Genomic DNA, 19,586 nt, shown 5'->3' with positions numbered 1-19,586 from the left:
TACACTGACCTCTTGACAGCAGTGTTGGCCTTGTCGCCTTGCTGGGGATGGTCTTCGTTCGGTCAAGTGAGCTGACATTGTTTTACTTGTAAATGCTGAATTGATAGCCTGTTAAATTGGTCAGAGTATAACACATAAATCTTAATCTATAGACCAACGGTATCTGGTGTACGGCTCTAACTCTTTGGCCTCAGCTTTGACAGGATAATCGTTGGTTCTAGGAGACTCTAGAATCTGCTCCTATCTTTGTTCTACCAGGCTCCTTGTTCTGAGAGTGTATTTTAGAAGAGGTCTTACCTCTGAGAACTTCCCGTCCTTAATTCAATGAAGCAAGTTACTCAACGTTCTTCTATAACCAATGTTTGACGAGGTGCAGGCAGTTCCATGAGAGACAACTTTCTTCATAGCAGTATCTTTAGCCACGTTCCATTCCGCACAGACGGGAGCTTTGCTAGCATCCACATATTCGTTTGTCTTGTGGCTGTAGAGTGAAAACGTCCAGAGAAAGTGATATCGCTCTTGTCATTGTCGGCAGATGGAGCAACTCGTGTCCAGAGAATGACCAACTTGTTATATGGATCACCGGAGGCAACTCCGTGAGCAAAGTTCGGCTTTGCAGGTTCCCACGTTGCTGATGGTTCATGGAAACTCCGAGTCCAGCGTGGTGGTAGGAAGGACTTCGGTAGTTGAGGTTTTCAGCAAAAGAAGCCGTGGCAGTAGCTGCAAGAACTTGAAGCATTTTAGAAGAGCCAAAGAGGTTTCCGGCTGCACTTGGAAGCTAGGAACTAAGATTTGGAGATTTGGAGCTTCTTAACTGGTGAGTTTCGTAGTCTCACTCTCTGTTAGCTTGCGATCGATCTCCAAGCTTGAGCTCCCATGTCAACTCCCCGGCGTGCGGGCTGATTGACAGCTGCTAATTTGCTAGAAGTCCTTTTTTGCATTTCTGAAGAGCGGTTCAGGTTAATAGCTGCATTCAGGACTTTATGGCACCTGGTTAGCACCCCGGGAAGGCTCGAACGTCTACTCGGTCATGACGACATAGCTCTGGATTCACGATCAACACGCTCGCTTTCCAGGTTTGTTGTTGGCCAATTGCTGTAGCTTCGGTGCCGTTTGTCTTGGCAATACGGGCCGATAAAGCTATGGGAGAAATATGGGATGGGTTTTAAATCAAATTGTCGGGCAAGTGCGCCTGGCCACGGGGTTCAGCAGTGGGGTGACATGCTAGGAGAAACCGTGTGTGATTTCTCGACCACGATTGGAGGCACCACAAGTTTCCTGCGAGGCTCCGCGATTCCTGGAGCTTGTATTGATTCTGGAAAGTGAAGCACATGGGTCGTGGAAAAGTTGAGGTGATCTCCGAGAGGAGTTGGAGAGCTCACGCGATGCTTAGGAAGCTGGATGCGGAGCGGGATCTGAGGAGGACTGTCCTCCAATTCTTTGGGGAACGAACGCAAGGCAATGATGTGACTGTATTCGGAGTCAACTCTTTCCATTCATCACGGTCCCGGAGGTAGGTGTTGATTATTTAAGTTGCTGTTAACTGAAATAGGTGGGAAAGGCGCGAACGAAATACCAGACGGAATCACAGAAGTCGAATATTCAGAAGTGTCTGGTAATTCTGGTACAATGACCCAACTCACCTTACAAAGTGCTGCTTGTTTTCGCATAAGATCATAGTACACTTAGTGTTTTGGTCACTCGACTGAAGTTCTCACGGCACAGTTTTCACACCCATAGCATTCCAACACCTCATTGAATAATTTGTATTTCTTCCTCAGAAAACTACTACTTGAACAATGTCAACCAACCCCGTAAACGATAATCCTACAGCGTCAACTGAATGACCCCTCACTCCTCCGATGAAACCTATGTCCAGAAAGACACAAGACTCCTCATAACGGACTTCCGATAAAGAACATGAGCATGAGCATAAAAAAGTAAACGCCACATGCCCGCTCCCAGAAAGCAAAAAGGTATGAAAATAGTCAGACAACTCCTAACGCATACGCTTTGAGGTCATCATTGACGAAAACTGAAACCGAACCGCAACACTTGGGAAGATTGATAATACCACAAGACTGAGGGACTTGTAAGCCCAAAGCTCATGCCTTCAATCCCATCTGACCACCAGGACCATAACCAGCGCTCATTCCCTTGTCACCAGCAGCCATCTTCTTCGCCAGTTGCTTCTCTGCCCACTCTCGGCTCGCTTGTCGTCCTCTCTCGGCTGCCTCCTCTCTGGCGCGCTTAGCAGCAGCCTCACGCTCTCTCTTCTCCCTCTCGATATCTTCAGCCATCTTGTTGTCCCGGTTATAGATTTCCTTTGCACGCTGACGCTGAACCTGGACATCCGTGACGGAGACGCTGCGTTGCAGGGCCTTGCCACTCATGGATGGACCGTAGGTAGTTGGTGACGGCTTTCGAACAGGGACTGGGGCCTTCGTACGCGGAGCAGAAGTGTTGGCCATTGTGGCCTGTGAGAGAGAAGGGCGATGACCTCCGACGATAAGAGAGCCTCTCTTAGAGCCAGCAAAGTCTCCCAAGTCCATACCCTCGACACCAATCTTGCTTCGTCGTGCAAGACTAGCAACTGTTTCGCGAGGGACAAAATCGGGCAAAATACTGTTGCGAATTGGTTTAGCTTTGAACTCTCTGCGCTTACGCTCCTCCTCTTCTTGTGCCCGCAATTTCGCCTCTTGGGCCTCTCGCTTCCGTTGGGATACCGCTTCTCCTGGAAGAACGAAGGTTGGCCTGGTAGGAGGCTTTGTAGACTTGATCTTCGGTCCTGAAACCACCCGTGCTGTATGGAAACTGTCCTCGCTGGATTCGCGTTGAGCGAGACGAGCTTCACGCTTTTCCTTCAACTTTTGAGCCACCGCTTCACCGGGGAGTTGGAATGTGGGTCGAGTCGGTGGCTTGGTGGATTTGGCAGGCTCTTTGGGTGGCAGAAGACTAACTGGACGTTTGGTTTTGACTGGTGCTTTAGCAGATGGTTGGGTCTTTGGACATTCCTCATCTGACTTTGTGCTCTCTGCAGCTGGCTTAAATATCATAGAGCTGGCCTTCTTGACGACCGGTTGCTTTGCAACTGTTGGTTTGACCCTCATGGATGCGTAGCCAGGCTTCACCGGTTGTCCTTTCGTGGATGTCTGCTTCCTAGCACCTTTGGCCTCCGTCTCTTTCACAACCTTCCGCTTCTCTCTCGGGTCAACGGAGTCTTGAGCCTTGACTTGCGCAACTTTCTCCTTCAGCTCCTCTGGTGAAAGCATTCTCTCGGCCATGGCAACCTGATCGAGAGCCTCAAGAGCTTCTTCCAATTTATCCAAAGCCTCAACAGAATCTTCGATGCGCGAAACTGGCTTTGCGGGAGAGCGACAAGTGATCTGCTTCACAAAGGAGTCCTCGCCTCCGTCTTCTGCGGGTCTTGCATCTTCCGACAATGCGCAAGCCCGCTCAACTTCCTCAAGTGTCTTGACCGGTGACTTTCCAGGGGTATGAGTTGCCGTGGTATTTTTTGTACAACATCGATCTGCTACATCTTCGCCATCAGTTGATGAATCATTATCCACAACCTCCACCGTGGCCTCTCGCATAGACTTTGACAATGCTTCCTCCGCTAAAGATAAATGATAATCAGTTAAGAGTTCCCCAGAAATTGTACCTCGACCTGAGGGCAAGCCAGTGTGAGCTCTAGAAGCGCCAGTAGGGTGATCACCGAAAAGGGAAAGGAAATCAAGACCGCGGATTTTCTGAGCCATTGAGAGGTCCTGTGATCCATTTGAACTTGATGAAGCTGATAAGTTATACTGACCTGCTTGTGCCATTGCCATCTGCCGGCGGGTTTGACGAACAGCTGGAGCGGGATTTGTCTGCTGCTCTTGGCTCGCAGAAAGATCTTCTGGGGATTGCGTTAGATTCAGGGCCGCCATTTTCACCAAAAGAGATGCCAAGCTACCTTCGCGACTTTGAAGCAATTGACGAGTCGCACCAGGAACAAGATTGATGGCTGGGCCCGGAGAATCCTCAAGAGCAGGTCCCTGACTGTCCAAAGTCTCCTCCGAGTCCGCTTGCGAGTCTTGTTTGTTGTTCTTACGTCCCTTTGGTTTCTTGCCCCTCTTCCCACCACCAAGGGCACTGCGATACGCAGCCTTCAGGTTCTTCAATTCTTTTGCTACCACGTTGTCGTCCGTGGCGAGATTGGCTGCTCCCATCGTATTGTGGATTTCCGTGAGCGCTTCTGGCTGCTTCTTAGGTATGTCCGGCAACGGTGTCTGGATTGCAATAGCAGTACGATCTTCAGCGATTTCGATTTTCTTCGATCGGGTCACTCGAGCCATGTTCGTCTTGGATGAGCCAGCCGTTGTGTCCGTCAATCGCGGAGTGGAGATCTTCGCGCCAGAGACCAAGAGTCGGATGCCGAAGGAGCAAAATCAAGCGCCAATTGAAGTGATTTGCGTATGATCGACGTAGCAATGCTGAGGTGGGATGGAATCGTGGAATTGAGCAAACTGTCAGTGCACTTATCGATTGTTTCGTGGGTATTGCGAGGATGTCCATGCGGGCGGTTTGAGCTAGTTGAAACAATGTTTTCAGGCTAGATTGTCATGGCAACGGCAGAAGGCAAGCGCGACCTTTTCGCGACCGCGTCACGCGCAGATATATTATAGGAGAAAAAGCAACCGGACGAGCAAAAATTATAGAAGCAAAGTTGACCATTATTTTTGAGGGAGTGTCATGTTGTACTTAGCGTTCAACAGTCCAAATTCTGCAATTCATGGCTTGGCACTTGTCATGCAGGATCTAGGGGTATCACATGCAGGGGAGATGCTTCAACAGTAGTTCCAGCCAAGCGGACTTCCTTTCCATAGCCAACGCCGTCCCAATGCACCAAACGTTCTCATCATTCATATATTTCGTCCATCCCGCCTTCGTGGGGTAGCTTATGACTCTCCATTGCCTCCACCGGAACTTGATTGTTGGAGCATCGGTGCATGTTCTGTTGGTATCCGCACAAGCGTTTGCGGGAGGGGGAGCTCCGAGTCGGCCTTCTTCTCCACGTTGACTGTGGTATTATCTTCTCCTTCCTTGGGCCTAGGGATTTTCACTATGGTGATATTAGTGAGATGTACTTGGAAAGGGAGGGGTTGAGCTCACTGGAAGCCATGCTGATCGCACGAAGGACATTGTGCCAGTTTCCTAATACCGTAGCCACAGCTATAACGATTTCAATCAGCAGCGATTCCGAGCTATGTCCCATACCATCGTATACCTTCTGTTCCGTCTGATAGTGTAGCCAACTTCTCCTCCAGCATCTGCATCTGACCTGCTAAGCCAGCACTGAGATCTCTCAATTGCTTCAGGTTTTCCAGTTCTGCTTTCTTTTCATTGATCCGCGCGAGTAGTATCGGTGATTGTCCACTCGATGCAGAGTTCCCAGTAGTTGATGCTTGCTGCAAGTGAGAAGGGAGGGGTCGCGATGAGTAGGACATCTTAAGGACCGGTGTTGTTTCCTGGCTGTATGTTCGTCTTACTTTCAAAAGGTATGATAAAACACTTGAAAAATTTGCGTTTTGCAAGTTTCCCAGTCGTTCTTCATCCTTTGTGATGTGTCGTTGTAGTTCGAGTTAACTTAAATCTGACTGTCAAGATAACGGAATCGGAACTAATCACTAGCGCAGTTATGTGGGTCTAACCTCTTTCGACCCAAAGTAAACACGACAGATCCCCGACCCGAAATTTCTCTGTTGTCAACCTTTGAAGCACGAGACACAACTCTACAATTGCTGTTGCTTGCTTTATGGGTTTGAAAACACATGCGCGCAATACCAACAACTTAAATAAGACCATCGCAATTTACTGCCGCATGCTCTATCCAAATGGCTCGCCTGAATGAGCCCGCAGCCCCAGCGGAAACCGTAGACTCTCGTGAGTCCCAACAGCCTCTGCAGATGCTATGAGTCACTGACAGAATGCGCAGTGAAGCGAAAGTTTATGCGCCAGAACCGCGACATTGCCAGAGCTAATTCCACACAATCACTGCGAATTCGCAACCTTGAGAATGAGACGTCAAGACTGCTGGCTGAGAACCTTGGGCTCCGGGAGCAGATATTACGACTGCAAACCGAGCTGGAAAATGGAAGAGCACAAAGGATAGCAGATCATACGGGAGTTGTTAAATCACAACTCGAGGCAAAGCTTCTCGAAATCAGTGCTTTGATTACTCGGTTGGGAGATGAACCTGCGGCCAAGAAGAAACCGCCACGGGCAGGGAAAACTACCGGAGCCAGCCCTAACACGAGCCCTGATCAGAAGAATTGGAAGAACATATGCCCTTTGAATGAGGCTGTTGAAGGACGCCTGCCCCCAATCTTGGAGAACAAGCTATTTCCTCGGCGAACTCTGGAGTATGTTCAGTTGCGTGGCCAGTATTGAACTTATGCTAATGCATTACAGACGGCAGGAAATACTGAGTCTTGTTGCTGATGCCGAGCCCGATGCCTCTGATTCTCCAGAAATTGGCCCTCCACCAGTGTCACAATTTGTTGACGAGGATCCTGTCAAGATAGACCTACCAAAGAGGACACAAAGGGATGAAAACGAGGAGCTTTCTGGCCTGGACCCTGCCTTATCGATAAATTTGGAACAACGAAGGAAACGTAAGGATAGCACAGGATCGTCCGAGTCTAGAAGGGCGAGCAAAGTAGAAGTACCACACGGAGTTCGAGAGGCGGCAGGATCACTCAAGACTGGAGCGAAACGGAAGCTCAGTGTTCGAGACGACGACGAGCTGACTCTGCCTGTACCACCAAGCTCTCCGGACGGTTTCAAGTACACGAAGGTTGCGAATGAGGATAAGGCAAAGAACAAAGTTCTGCCTCAGACCGAAAAACCCGCTGGCAGGATTACAAGAGAACTTGCTGTTGCTCGTGGAGCTCCTCGAGAAAAGCCCGCCGCATCGACAGCTACAGTCAGAAAAGTACTAGCACCAAAGAGCGTCAATGACTCTCCTAAGAAAGGCACTAAGAGTTTGATCTTGGAGGATATGAAATCAGCGAAAGCCGAGGTGCCGAAATCGATTCCGGTGAAGGAGCGTACAAGGGAGAGGAGGCCAGATCCGGTCCGTATTCAAACTTCAGTCGAACCTATTAAATCTATTGAACTCCAACCTGAACCGGAAACGCCGGCAGCACCTGATATCTTCTCACCATCTTCATCACAACCATCCACAGTCAGGGAGTCTCGGGACACACCTCCACCCCCAGATCTTGGGCCAGGAACTGAAGGACAGAGGCCGAGTCGCAGAGCCCGACCAGCTGTTAGCTATGCAGAGCCCAATCTTCGGGATAAGATGCGGAGACCAACAAAAGACCTGATCGATGCTGTATCAAAGGACGAGAAAGCTCACCGCGGGAGCGGCGTTAAGCTTGAAGAAGAGGCCCCTTCAACCATGGTGACGATTAAAGCGGAGCCTGAAGCAGATGATGACTGGAAACGCATGCCCGCTGCATCATCAGCTACCGTGGAGAACAGTCCTCTCAGTAGCAAAGCGCCCATGTCGGACACGTTTCCTAGTAGTATTACGACTCACAGAAAACGGCGCGAGTCTATTCTGAGTCAGGCAGAAGCAGACCTTTCCAGAACATCATCAGGAAGTGCAATTGCGGCGCTTCTTGCAGAGAATAGGCGAGCAAAGGCTGCTGCTAGGGAGAAGGCTAAAGAAAATGAGGCTGCAAAAGAGAAGATGAAAGAAGAAGAGGCTACCGTCACGAAGGCAATGTCGAAGCTCGACATATACGAGTTCAGGGGTTCCTCGCCTAATCCTGAGGATGCACAACCGAAACCAGCCAAGGAAGAGAAAACAACTTCTCGAGTCTCGAGGAGGCTTTCTTCTGTTCCAAGGGACGGTGCAGCGCAAAGTGAGAGTGAGGCCTCTGACATAGAGGGGACGAGAAAGGTTGAGGGATCTACCACTCGTCGAAGACAGTCGACCCTTGGGCTGAGAAATTCATCCTCAACAGCAGAATCCGGCAAGGAGTCGGAGACAGAGAAGATTTTGAAGAGAGCGAATAGTACGACTGGCATAGCGGATGCGGCATCGAGGAGCGACAGAATATCAGCACGCAGAAGAAGTATGATGTTATGAATGATGACAGGAATATTTTGATCGGCGGAGTTTGGGTTGGATGAGCGATTCTGTATAGGTCGAAGCGTTTAGCGTCATTAATAGGCTCTCAGGATTATGGAAGTGATATGATACCAACAGAGTCTTCTACTCCATTGTCACGCCGCCACTTGAGCACAGCGACAGGATCGCCTTGCATAGCTTTTCCTTCCAAACCGCATGCCCTTAATAGTATTCAGTGGTCAAATATTCCGTGCTTCGGTCCATTAAGACCCCCGACGCCGGCTTCCTAAAAACAAGCAGTGGTCTTGATATCACCGTATCATGATCCACCGCCGACAACCTTTGTATAAGTGATCTTCTCCACGTTCACGCTCTCAACCCCTTCGGCATTCTTCTTCAACTGGTAGACATAAAGCGTCAAGCCAATTCCCTGCACCTGTAATTCCCTAGTCAGCATCTCTCATCTCATCATCCCAAGATTGTACTCACATCCATCAAACAAAAACTCGGCACCATCTCCTCTCCCTCGCCCACCCATCCCGTCGTAAACGCACCCGTCGCACTACCCGGATTCACAAAGAACTTGTTCTCGTACTCATACGCATCGAACCTGTGTGTACCGCCCCAACACAGCACATCCACGTCCAGCTTATTCGCCTCCGCGAGCATGAGATCCGTCTCCATCGGCGCCACCATCGTGAAGCCTTCCAGGAAGCCTATCCTCAGACTCCCATGTGTAACGACTTGAGAGAGCGGTAAAGAGGTCGCATCTGCATCGAACTTTCCCTTTACGATTTTTAGATCCGGTGCGATGGAGCGCAGGTACTCGTAGGTGGGCTTGTCGGTCAGGTTTCCGAGGCACAGCGTCTGGCCGATTTTTCCGGGGGTGAGGAGTTTCTTGAACTGCGGGGCAGGGTCAGGAGATGTGCTTGGGCTTGGGGAGGGAGCTCGCCTTTGCGGGGATGTCGAGGGCGCGGTCTGGGATGTGGAGGTCTCCAATGACGAGGACGAGGCGGGATGTCATGGTTGCGGCGGGGTGCGTTGTTGAGGGTTTTGGGAGAGATTATTGAGCAAGCATTGGCTAGAAGAGGGTCCGGCGCATCCAATTACTTGGTGTACAGCTTCGCATTCCTCAATTGAGGTGTTGCAGAATCTCTGGCGCAAAGTTGTGGGGGTGATGTTCTGCCTGTTGACGAAGAAGGTCGGTCGGGAGTTGAGGTTTGACTTGTTTGCTCGGATGAAATACGTCATCACGTGCTCCAGACGAAAACATCTCAACTTCCTCAAAATGCACTTTAAGGTTGAAAATGAGAACTCAGATTTCTACTTAACTCGTACAAGTTGTTGGGGCATCGGTGGTCTTACAATGTTGATTGGATTTGATCAGAGCATCCCAAATCAGTTATTGCTCTATTCCCCATTGGCACCAGTCAGAACATGAACGAGATGCTTCCAGTTTCGCTGAGGCAACAGACTAACACTTACCTTCAGTGTTGCTCTATTTAGACAGCCCGCCTCTCTTTTCGTGCCCTTGCAGTTCGGTCGAGCTGCTTATCTAAGCCAGGCAATCCGTCTGGACTTTCAAAGGAGTAAGCCAAACCATCGCCGACTGTGATAAATTGCATAGAGTTGAGGGATTACAATACATTATTGCCCACAGGTACTCTCCTTTTGTCATGCATCTTTGAAGGGTGGTATTTCATTATTTCTCGTTGGTTTTTGAGAGCAATAACATTTTCTGGGGTTTAGCTCAGTCAAAATTCACTTGACATCGATGAGTCTTTGAGAATAGAACCAGGGTTTAGATGAAAGGGAAAGAGAAATTGGGAAGAAATTATTTGTAATTAGCATATCCCGTTCCGTCTTGTCTTGAGCTTAGCATTGTGAATCTTGAATGCCTCAACTGCCCTCACATTTAGAAGTTCTTTCTGGGAAACAACCTCTTGGATGTCAGCACATGAGCAGAAGGGACTTCGCCCAGGGCTCCGAAGCATTACCCCATTTTGCTTCCAGCTGTGAAAGGCTTCGTTCTCACTCATCAACCAGTGCAATGCGAGATTTCTCAGCCCGGAGAGAGTATCGTCCCAGTCAGAACGCGAAAAAGGCAAAAAACATCATGAGCATAGGCAGACGGCTAGCTGTCAAGTAATATTCTGACAGATAGTGAATGTTCTAGGTTGCTTGGTCCGCTTGGACATCTAGTCAAAATCCGAAACCCGGAGCAATATTCCCCGCTTCAACCTGTTTATTATCTCGAAATTCTACTAATAATCCAGTTCACTTGATAATAAACGAGTTTCCTCATGCAAAATCAGATGATATAAATGAAAGGATATCATCAGACCCATGATCAGAAGCCCGTTTGCAGTTATGCCGACCCCGTGCCGGGTTTGCGACTGAGACCTCCAGGGTTGCAGGTTCTTGTATAAACCAGCTCTCAAAGAGACTTTCTTGAGAACCAACTCTTTTTTCATTTCCTTTCCCCTTTGCAGGATACGATTTCCTCACAAAGAAGAAGAAAAAGGAAGCAGTTTTCAAGAGATGTCGAGGTAAGCTTTCCCCTGTCACAAAAATAAGCGAGGTTCGGTAAGGTTACTTCGAACCTCGATCGTTGCATCGACATGTGATAAAGACAAGGTGACGACTCCTGACTCGCCATACCTAGGCAACACCTTAAGCACAAATAGTACTTCTCCAATACGATCCCGTCTCATCGCATCAACAAACGAATCCTTCAACTGCCCCTTACTCTTACATTAGCGATGGCGACGACTCCGGACGCCGGCAAGAGATGGATCCAGGGTCCAGAACCGATACAAGGGTCAGTGCCACCACATCACAAGATCGACAGGTACGGAAAGCTAACTCACGACTTCAGACCAGATGTTCCATATCAAAATAGCAGGAAGAGCAACCCGCCCGTGAGAGGCTGGTTGAACCTGACAACTTCCGTTCTCTTGTTTGCACACCTCCCCAATTTCCCAAACATCCGCTCACATCTCTAGACTTGAATGGTTCGGCTTCATACGTACCATAATATGGCAAAACACTGGTTTTGCGAATCTCCGGAAACTTCAGGTCCATATCGAGAACACGCCGCCGAGATTTGATCCAACAGTCGTCCCGTTTCCGGAGCCATCTGGAGAAGCCAAGAAAGATCTCGCAAACGGTTCCAATGGCCACGCGCCAGCGAAGAAGCTATCAAGAAAATATTACACCGTTGCTGATTACCATCGCCTGTATCTCTCAGGAGATCTCACACCTACCGCTGTTGCAAAGGCCATTCTCCCCTTGATCCGGAAAGATACCTCGCCTCCTGGACAGCATTCGATAGCTTTCTTTGATAGCAAAGTGGATCTGGTTCTCACGGCCGCTGAAGCCTCCACTTTGAGGTACAAGGAGAAGCGTCCGCTAGGACCTCTGGACGGCGTACCGACAGCAATCAAAGATGAGTATGATATCGAAGGCTACATCACGTGTCTGGGCTCCAAGAACGACTACACTGGAAAACCCAAAAATGGCAGTTCCATCACAAGTTGGTGCGTGAAGAAGCTAGAGGAAGCAGGAGCTATCAATGTTGGGAAGCTGCACATGCATGAATTCGGTTTAGGTATGTCTCCTCTCCCCCTTTCTAGAAGCGAGCTGATCTGTCCAGACACTTCGGGCAACAACCCATTCAAAGGGACGCCGCCAAATCCATATAATTCGCAATACTACACCGGGGGGTCATCGAGCGGTTGTGCCTACGCAGTAAGCACAGGCCTCGTCCCCATCGCTCTCGGCGGTGACGGCGGAGGCAGCATCCGCATCCCAGCCTCCTTCTGCTCAGTCTACGGCCTCAAGCCCTCCCACGGACGCCTCTCCTTCAAGCCAGCACTAAACCACTCCAGCACCTGCGCAGTCAACGGTCCCATCGCCTCAGACATCCACTCCCTGTCCGCAATGTACCAAGTACTCGGCGCCCCCGACGATGAATCTCTCTTCGCAGCACCCTCACCAACACTCCTCACGCCGTCCCCAAACCGCAAGAAGGTGCTCGGCATCTGCGAAGCGTGGTTCTCGCGCGCCACGCCTGCAATCCAAACCTTGTGCCGCAGCATGCTGGACCGTCTCGTCTCAGACCACGGCTACACGCTCGTCGACATCCAGATCCCCTTCCTGCCCGAAGGCCAAACTGCGCACGCAATGACCGTGCTCACCGATGCGGCGACCCTCTTACCTGTGACCAAGGGCCTCACGCCCGCAAACAGGATCATGCTCGCGCTCGGCAACGTCACGCCGTCTACCGATTTCCTGCTCGCGCAAAAGCTGCGCCACGTCTTGATGCAGCATCTCGCATGGCTGTGGACGCAGCACCCGGGCATGATCATCGTCACCCCCACCACGGCCTGCGCTGGATGGAAGGTGGGCAAGCCGGTCGATCTGAAGTATGGCATTAGCGACGGGGATCAGACGCTGAAGACGATGGAGTATGTGTGGATGGGGAACTTTTGCGGACTGCCGAGTATCAGTGTTCCGGCGGGCTTTGTGGTTCCTGAGGGCAGGAAGGGGGAGGGCGAGGTTGCGGAGGAGGCGGTGGAGGGGAAGGTCCCCGTGGGCTTGATGGGGATGGGGGAGTGGGCTGCCGAGGAGGAGTTGTTGTGGTTTGGAGGGGATTGTGAGGAGATCGGGCAGGAGTGCAGTAGCACGCCGCCGATTTGGGTGGATGTTGTTGAGTGGGCGAGGGAGGAGATGAAGAGGACGAGCTAGAGAGATGATCACAGAAGCCTTTCGAGATGAGAAGATGAGAGAAGAATTGTAGATATGTAAATTTTGTACAATTACAAGATTCATAGATATAATCTAGATTGAGAATATTGCGCTATTCGGATTTCAAACTTTCAACAACTTCCAACCTCGGACTACCTGAATCATGAGGATGTTTGGGTCTTTGAGACGTCTCAAATTGGATATCGTAGAACCGAATAGAGGGACAATGAATGGAGTTTGCGTAATTCTATTGCAACCTTCCGAGCTCGAACTCCTTTGGATGAAGGAAAGTCCCGACTTGGAGTGCACAACTGTGAATAAGGAAGTGGGGAGCGAGATCGAGGGAAGGCAAGGGTTGGTTCTTTTATCAATAAAACAGGTACAAGTACAGCACTGGATGACACGTTGTCATTTATAAGTGACTGGAGACCTGGATGAAACTTCTGCTGTCAGTAATGCTGATGCTGTCATGATGGTACAGTACCCCCATACACGTTAGGGCAGCAAATGCCTGCGCTTTCCAACGACGTAGCTGTGTATTAGATAGGAAGGTCACTGACACTAGCATAGAGAACGGATTCAAAGAAGCTTACCTTGGTTGGATGCATTGTGTTGTTGGCGGGGAGTCCTGGCATTCGGAGGCGTGCTTCTGGTTGTTTGTTGATTCGCGATACATGAGAAGAACTGCTTTTAAGGGCTGATTGATGCTACAGACCAAGGTGCCGAAAGACATAGGTGAAGAGAAACTCGACTTGAAGAAGTACCTTCCGAGTGTATTCCGGCAGGCCATATTTGAATATAAGTAGAACAGCTGGCTACACCAAGCATAGAATAGTTTTTCTTTATTGATAGGAAGGAGGTGTCGACGACTTGAATCTTAAGAAATTGATGCACTCGAAAAACGTATGAGACTCCACTTGGCTTCTCCACATTTTCCATATAGTTGATCGCAGAAGATGTATCGGTACTTGAGCGTTCTGTTGAGTAAGCTCAAGACCGTTTCCCTTTCCAATTTCACGTTGCCTGCACAGCATCCCAATTACCTCGTTCCCCTCCACCGAACACGACCCCCTTTCTGCCCTGCCCTATTCCCGAAAAGTACCACGTTACACAACCCCCGCACTATCCGTTCCACGCATGACCTTCGCCCGTACCTACCCTCGCCTACCCATCTCCAGCCTTCATCATCACATCTCACATCTCACAACATCTCTCCTTTTGTTCCAAAAACCAAACACCTTCCTGAAAGCCTAGACGGAGCACATCTCCCAAACCCCCAATGCCTTCCTCGGTCACACATGCAAGCTCTCCTCCATCACGCAATTCCCCCATCCGCTCATCACCGGAGCAAGCCCTCCAAGCTTTCCTCCAATTCAAACCAACGATACGAGGATGAACCCCCCCCTTCCCGGGCGCGCCATTCATTCAAGCGCCGACAAAACTCGAGAACTGACAAAAGAGGAAAAAGGACATGCCCACAAAACGCTAGCACCAATGCGATGGAAACGCGGAGAAGGAAAACCTGGGGTAACACAACATGAGCATGAGCATGGGCATCCGGATCTCGATCTCTCGTGTCCGAGTCCGTCCGTGTGCTGTGTAACCCTCCCCAGCCGCCGAGCGTGGAAGCCCACTCGGCCACAGCGGACTTCGCCGGCTGGATGCCGATAATGATACGATGGTCTGATTTCTATACCAGAGAGAGAGACAAAAAGGTGGAGTTGTAATGAGACAGCCAACCAAAGAAGGCTTGACGAGCTCAAGCAAGGAACGAAAGGGGAAGAGGGGGAGGGGAGCAAAGCGCACATGACGCCGCATCCACACAATCTATCTTGCGTTTTGCTGTCTATTTACCCAGGATTGACGACCAGTGCGTAAAGTAATAAAGCAACGACGATTTGAAATGAAAATGAGAAGATACGTGCAGTTAGGTGCTGTACGTGACGCAACTTCACAGACTACTGCAATAGGGGTAATCGGGGAAAGGGGCGATGTGCTGGAGGGAGTTAGGGGGGAGAAAGCAGCAGACGCTAGAATAGGGGTAATCCTTCCATCTCCCACATTTCTCTTCCCCGCACACCCTCGCCGTCGGGTGCGCCATAGCGTGCGCATGCAGAGTGACCACCGTCGGTCTCTCGGCTTCGGTGCCGATTCCGAGTTGATGAGAGGCGCGGTCATGGGGAAGGAAGGATTGCGTGGTGGCTGCGCAGCTGAGCGTGTGTCCCTGTCTTGGAAAATATTGAAGAGGATGTCGTTTTCGTGTCCGTGATTACAGGCTGAGATCCGAATTCAGGTTTCGGACTGTGATTGGCATTGGGACTTTGCGATATTGAAAATGGGGGATGGGGAAGGCTGAGGGATGCGAAGGCGACAGGGGCTTGTACCATGTGTTCGCCAACGAGACATTGGTATCGTGACGGCGCTGAAAGTCGGGGTCAAATGATGGGTCTGCCTAGGTAAGGTTGTTTCTTGGAATAGAACATTCTTACCGTATTCCGCAAGCCATCCTTCCCTTGAATGAGGCTGCATTGAAAACATTTGGTAACTTTTTCGAAACTGGGGGCGTGGTTGGTTGGATGGGGGATGAGGAAGGAATGGTGTGTGTGGCGATGTGTGATGAGGGGTAACAAAGAGGGGACGGAACGCGGGGCGAATTTTAGATGAGGCCTCCCACCTGGCCTTTGCCCCCCTTTTCCTGGTGGCAATGGCATGCTGGGAACAGTCAGACCTGCCTGAAATGTTGATGTCCTGATTCATGAATGTACTGTACCTCGCAGCCCTCGTTCTCGTTCTCGCGTTCGGCTCGCTCCTGGCGAAGGAATCAAGGCACGGAGACGAGGACAATCGTCGATCCGGAAGTATCACAGATCATCGTGTCCAAGTCCAACCTTTTCCTTCCAGAATGAATCCCGTCTGTCAACTTGATCGTCGTTGAAGAAACAATTGTGAGCACGAATGATACAAAACGTTATGTACTCATTCCCTGAAACCTCGTCACCACTTGCTTTTCCATGACACACCAGGCACGGCACCAGCTTCCCTGATTGGAGCCTTGGGACTGCTGACGACTTCTCGCAGCTTGTAGCTTGCAGCTTGCAGGTAACCAACAGGAGATGATCGGGGATGGGTGCTGCCGATTCAACCGACTGTAACACAAGCGACTCGCCCTGGTTCAGAGGCCAGCGTTGGTTCTTCAAAGCAGCGACTGGCATGCCACCACCATATTCAACGAATCAATAGCCCCTTTCTGAAGGAAGCAGGTGGCACAGCAACTCGGCGTCCATCAGCAGAGCAACCGCACGAACCGAACGAGATTGGTCTGGCTTCCTCCAGGATGTCGTACAAAATCATAAATGGCGTTCGTGAAGCCCTGAAACCATTGGGGCTTTCTCCCCAGTGCGGGGAAATGCCAGCTCATCTCGACCCTGGACCAAACGTCCGACTGTGGTTCGTTTCCCCAAGGGAAAAATCATGCCAACTTGTTGGACGATCATGTAGCCACGATTCAAAGAAGGTATGTTTGGTGGATCCTTTTCCACCTCTGGTCCAAAGAGAAGCAGTCTTTCTCGGGAGCAGCCGCCTCCCAACACGGGAAACGTTTTGACCTCCTGTCCTTGGACACCTTTTTTAAATAATTGACGCCGATCAGGAGTTGCTCAGTTTAACCTCTTCTTGGACATAGTCGCGAGCCAGCCGCCCTTGAAATAAAAAACCTGCCGTTCGTTCCTGGAAAGAATTGGTCCCTGCGTCAGCCAATTATTAAAAGCAATGCCCGTGAGCAGTTTAGCGTAACGTCCAACGGCCGGGCCCGCAAGCAAAAAATAAGACATTAAAGATTTGACGGCGCACAGGTCAAGTGACAGATTACAGCCAGCGAGTTGGCCAATTGCGCCAGAGAAGCCCATGGGAGATATCGACAGCTTCAAAGATGGCGCCAGCGTGGTGCCACAATGTTCGCTATCGTGAGCATCCTGACAACATCGGTTAGGAGAGGATGTTTCCAATGCCGCTGCAAGGTTTCCAAGATTTCGTGTGGGGGAGCTGGTGGACGAACCCTTTGAATGTATACAAATCTCCGATTCGATCCAGAAATAGCCAATGGAAAGGGGAGATGAAAGTGTTCAAGCAGCGTTTGGCAAGGGTAGGGAAGCAATGCGGCGAAGATCATTTGGACGGCCTCGGGGACTTAAGCGTAACTTGGCCATGGCGACCGTAGTGAAGAAACTTTGTCGGCGTTCAAAATAGATTTGTGAACAAGAGCGATAGGCGAAAAGAACTTCTTCCAACTGATTTCGGCGAAGCGAAGTTTGCGAGCGAAATCCCGTACTGGGAAAAGGAGAGACTTCTTGGCGCGGGTGGCAGAACAACAAGCGACATGAAGCCATTCCAAGCCGTCACGAGGTTGGCGACGACGAGCTCCTCGGCCGAAATAGGGAAAGTGGCATATCAGAAGACCCATCTCGACGACGCCATCACGTCAATCGTGGCTCCAGGGAAGCTGAATGACTGAAACTGGCAGCGCAGACTTCGGCAAGCCACGACCACGAGAAAAAGAAAACGTGGGGGCTTGCGTCTTCGCACCCTGGACCTTGGACGATGATTTGACTGAGAAGATGCATCAGATGCAGGCAGGGGAGAAGTGATCCAACCCTGGCAGCAGCCAATGGAGGTGAGACACGGTCGGCGCGAGAACCGGGGAGGATCTGGAAAACGACGAATGATATGCTGCTCTCTCCCTTGTCAGATTACCGATGAGATGTTCGTCATTTGGGGGTCTGTGTGCTTGCAGTAGCGTTTACCCCTCCCATGTGGATTGGGGTGGTGGTGTGGAGAAAAAAAGAAAGGAATGGTTCATGAGCTGAGTAAGACAGAGGAGAAGCCTTCCCTAAGGCGGATTCGAACGATCGCAGGGCGGGGATTTTCTGCAGCAATGTTTTTGAGATGTGATTGAAGTTTTTTGTGGAGTAGTTGCCACGAGGCGCCATGTGAGTGTTGGTCAAATGTTCTCTTCCATCACCATCTGAAGAAGATTGAATGAATCTTGAAACTGCTCCAAACTCAGGATACAAAGCGGCACAACCATGTACCTGCGAAGACATCAGTGCGCAGAAGTGTCGTCAGTACCACCATGGTGGTTGCTGAATTTCGATGCGCTTCTCGCGTCCGCACAAAATCATAAACGGACGGGTTGATAACCATCCGCGATTCCGCATGGGTACAACCGAAACTAAGGGGGGTCCTCTTTTTAGAGTTGGATTTAGCGTCGCCCGCGGGCCGCTCGGCGCACATGACTACAGTTTGGAGATTGATCGAGTCTTGGAGACTTCGATATGGACGAGGAGAGTAGGTACTCCGTACTGCATGCGTGCTGCATGATCGAGAGTTCATGGATGCTAAGATAGGATGAAATGCTTCATCTCGACCCTCGTCTATCTGTCCGGAATGATCCTGAGTTTTTGCGATGTCATGTCAATCAATAGATAAGCCACAATCGTAGGTTAGCAGCAAGGGAATATACGAGCCGTAGAGAACCTCTGACATCGTTTCCTGGTAAGCCTGACGCTTGTAGCAGACTGACGGTTTCATTTTCTCCTCCTTTCTTCTATTCTTGGCCGACGTTCAAAAATTCAATACTTGATGACAGTCAAGAACGCCTCTCTGGCGAAAGGGGTCAGCCGTGTTTCCATACGAGCTGAGCAGGTGGACGATGATTCAGCTCCTCGACCGTGCCCTCAGAAGATGTGCCCGGTATGACCGATCAGAGCTGAGACTTGATGCTCATCCCAATCTTCACCCGCGATTTCAAGACCCCATGGCTGATTCATGCCATCATCGAAACCGTCCCCATCATGTGCATGCTGACGTTTGGGGCACAATCTTTGAAATCGTCGCATTCATCCGGACAGTGGTTGGAAACTAGTGTATCTGCACAACTTGTTCGGCCGCTTTGATGAGCAGATTTATGTTTCGTCGGTTTGAGTTCAAACTTTGAACTTTGAAGCGAACCCCCACGTAATCCTCACGATTCCAACAGGTTTCTCACACTGTGGATCGGCCGCCCAGCATTTTGGATTTCCCGGCCTGCACTTCGAAAAAGCGTAAATATAGCCGCCTCGAATAAAGTAATGATAGCAATTTGGAGATGGGCTTTGGCGGCTTTGGCATTGACTTTAGCCTGGAGATCCAGACAAACTCCGATCGTACCGCAAACGAGAGGTCGTGATTGGTACCAGATCTTAAGATAGGGTGTAGGTTGTATGTTGCGGTTCCCTGGTGCGGCAATTGATTGCGTGCCTAAGTTGAACATGAAGGTGGGATAGGAGAAGGAGTGGGGTTGTGATGACGACGAGACAGTTTGCATTCTGCACGTCTTTATGAGGGTGCAGCACAGTGGAGAGTCCGCGACCCAGCAAATAAATTACTTGCAGTCGTAATTTACTCTGCATTCTTCAGGCTGTGGTGAAGTTGTCCAGTCGATGCCACTGTCCAGATACCTCTCCTTGATAGTAAGAAACATGATGATGTCTCACTTTGATCGTCCCCGCTGCATGAAATTGACCCACTGCTGTGGTATGCTAGCTGTCTCTGAAACCAATAGCAGCGAACGTTCTTCACACCCTCAACATTGGAGAGGAATTCAACTGAAGCCTTCTCATGTACGGTTGTGGTTTGTTAGACGGCATTTTGCCTTCGCGGGCACCGAGGGAGG

At 50.3% G+C, this 19,586-nt stretch overlaps 6 protein-coding genes across 6 annotated transcripts; 3 read left to right on the top strand and 3 right to left on the bottom strand.

Moving 5' to 3' along the window:
- Positions 1 to 1,745: 1,745 nt before the first annotated feature.
- K444DRAFT_165027 (uncharacterized protein) lies at positions 1,746 to 4,723 on the bottom strand. The gene is made up of 3 exons (XM_024870688.1): positions 3,959 to 4,723; positions 3,815 to 3,901; positions 1,746 to 3,619 (listed from the first exon to the last, which is right to left on the bottom strand). The coding sequence occupies exons 1-3, from the start codon at positions 4,338 to 4,340 to the stop codon at positions 2,106 to 2,108; spliced, it is 1,983 nt and encodes a 660-aa protein (XP_024743068.1). The 5' UTR covers positions 4,341 to 4,723; the 3' UTR covers positions 1,746 to 2,105.
- K444DRAFT_607602 (uncharacterized protein) lies at positions 4,521 to 5,615 on the bottom strand. The gene is made up of 3 exons (XM_024879200.1): positions 5,273 to 5,615; positions 5,158 to 5,217; positions 4,521 to 5,107 (listed from the first exon to the last, which is right to left on the bottom strand). The coding sequence occupies exons 1-3, from the start codon at positions 5,490 to 5,492 to the stop codon at positions 4,944 to 4,946; spliced, it is 444 nt and encodes a 147-aa protein (XP_024743067.1). The 5' UTR covers positions 5,493 to 5,615; the 3' UTR covers positions 4,521 to 4,943.
- A 131-nt stretch (positions 5,616 to 5,746) lies between these two features.
- On the top strand, positions 5,747 to 8,371 carry K444DRAFT_165010 (uncharacterized protein). The gene is made up of 4 exons (XM_024870687.1): positions 5,747 to 5,928; positions 5,981 to 6,407; positions 6,457 to 7,043; positions 7,164 to 8,371. The coding sequence occupies exons 1-4, from the start codon at positions 5,880 to 5,882 to the stop codon at positions 8,144 to 8,146; spliced, it is 2,046 nt and encodes a 681-aa protein (XP_024743066.1). The 5' UTR covers positions 5,747 to 5,879; the 3' UTR covers positions 8,147 to 8,371.
- A 76-nt stretch (positions 8,372 to 8,447) lies between these two features.
- Positions 8,448 to 9,152, bottom strand: K444DRAFT_640099 (vacuolar protein sorting-associated protein; the record flags this gene model as incomplete). The annotated part of the gene is made up of 3 exons (XM_024884457.1): positions 8,448 to 8,564; positions 8,618 to 9,031; positions 9,081 to 9,152. The coding sequence occupies 3 exons, from the start codon at positions 9,150 to 9,152 to the stop codon at positions 8,448 to 8,450; spliced, it is 603 nt and encodes a 200-aa protein (XP_024743065.1).
- Positions 9,153 to 10,806: 1,654 nt separating this feature from the next.
- K444DRAFT_580940 (amidase) lies at positions 10,807 to 13,200 on the top strand. Its single transcript, XM_024877723.1, has 4 exons — positions 10,807 to 10,949; positions 11,007 to 11,087; positions 11,134 to 11,738; positions 11,784 to 13,200. Exons 1-4 carry the CDS (start codon positions 10,891 to 10,893, stop codon positions 12,875 to 12,877), a joined length of 1,839 nt encoding a protein of 612 aa, XP_024743064.1. The 5' UTR covers positions 10,807 to 10,890; the 3' UTR covers positions 12,878 to 13,200.
- A 150-nt stretch (positions 13,201 to 13,350) lies between these two features.
- K444DRAFT_164953 (uncharacterized protein) lies at positions 13,351 to 14,599 on the top strand. The gene is made up of 2 exons (XM_024870686.1): positions 13,351 to 13,352; positions 13,448 to 14,599. The coding sequence occupies exon 2, from the start codon at positions 13,834 to 13,836 to the stop codon at positions 14,416 to 14,418; it is 585 nt and encodes a 194-aa protein (XP_024743063.1). The 5' UTR covers positions 13,351 to 13,352; positions 13,448 to 13,833; the 3' UTR covers positions 14,419 to 14,599.
- Positions 14,600 to 19,586: the final 4,987 nt, after the last annotated feature.

The sequence above is a fragment of the Hyaloscypha bicolor genome (assembly GCF_002865645.1).
Source record: "Hyaloscypha bicolor E unplaced genomic scaffold K444scaffold_15, whole genome shotgun sequence".
In the NCBI taxonomy this organism is placed as follows: Eukaryota; Fungi; Ascomycota; class Leotiomycetes; order Helotiales; family Hyaloscyphaceae; genus Hyaloscypha; species Hyaloscypha bicolor.
This window is presented reverse-complemented; position numbering and strand designations above follow the sequence as displayed.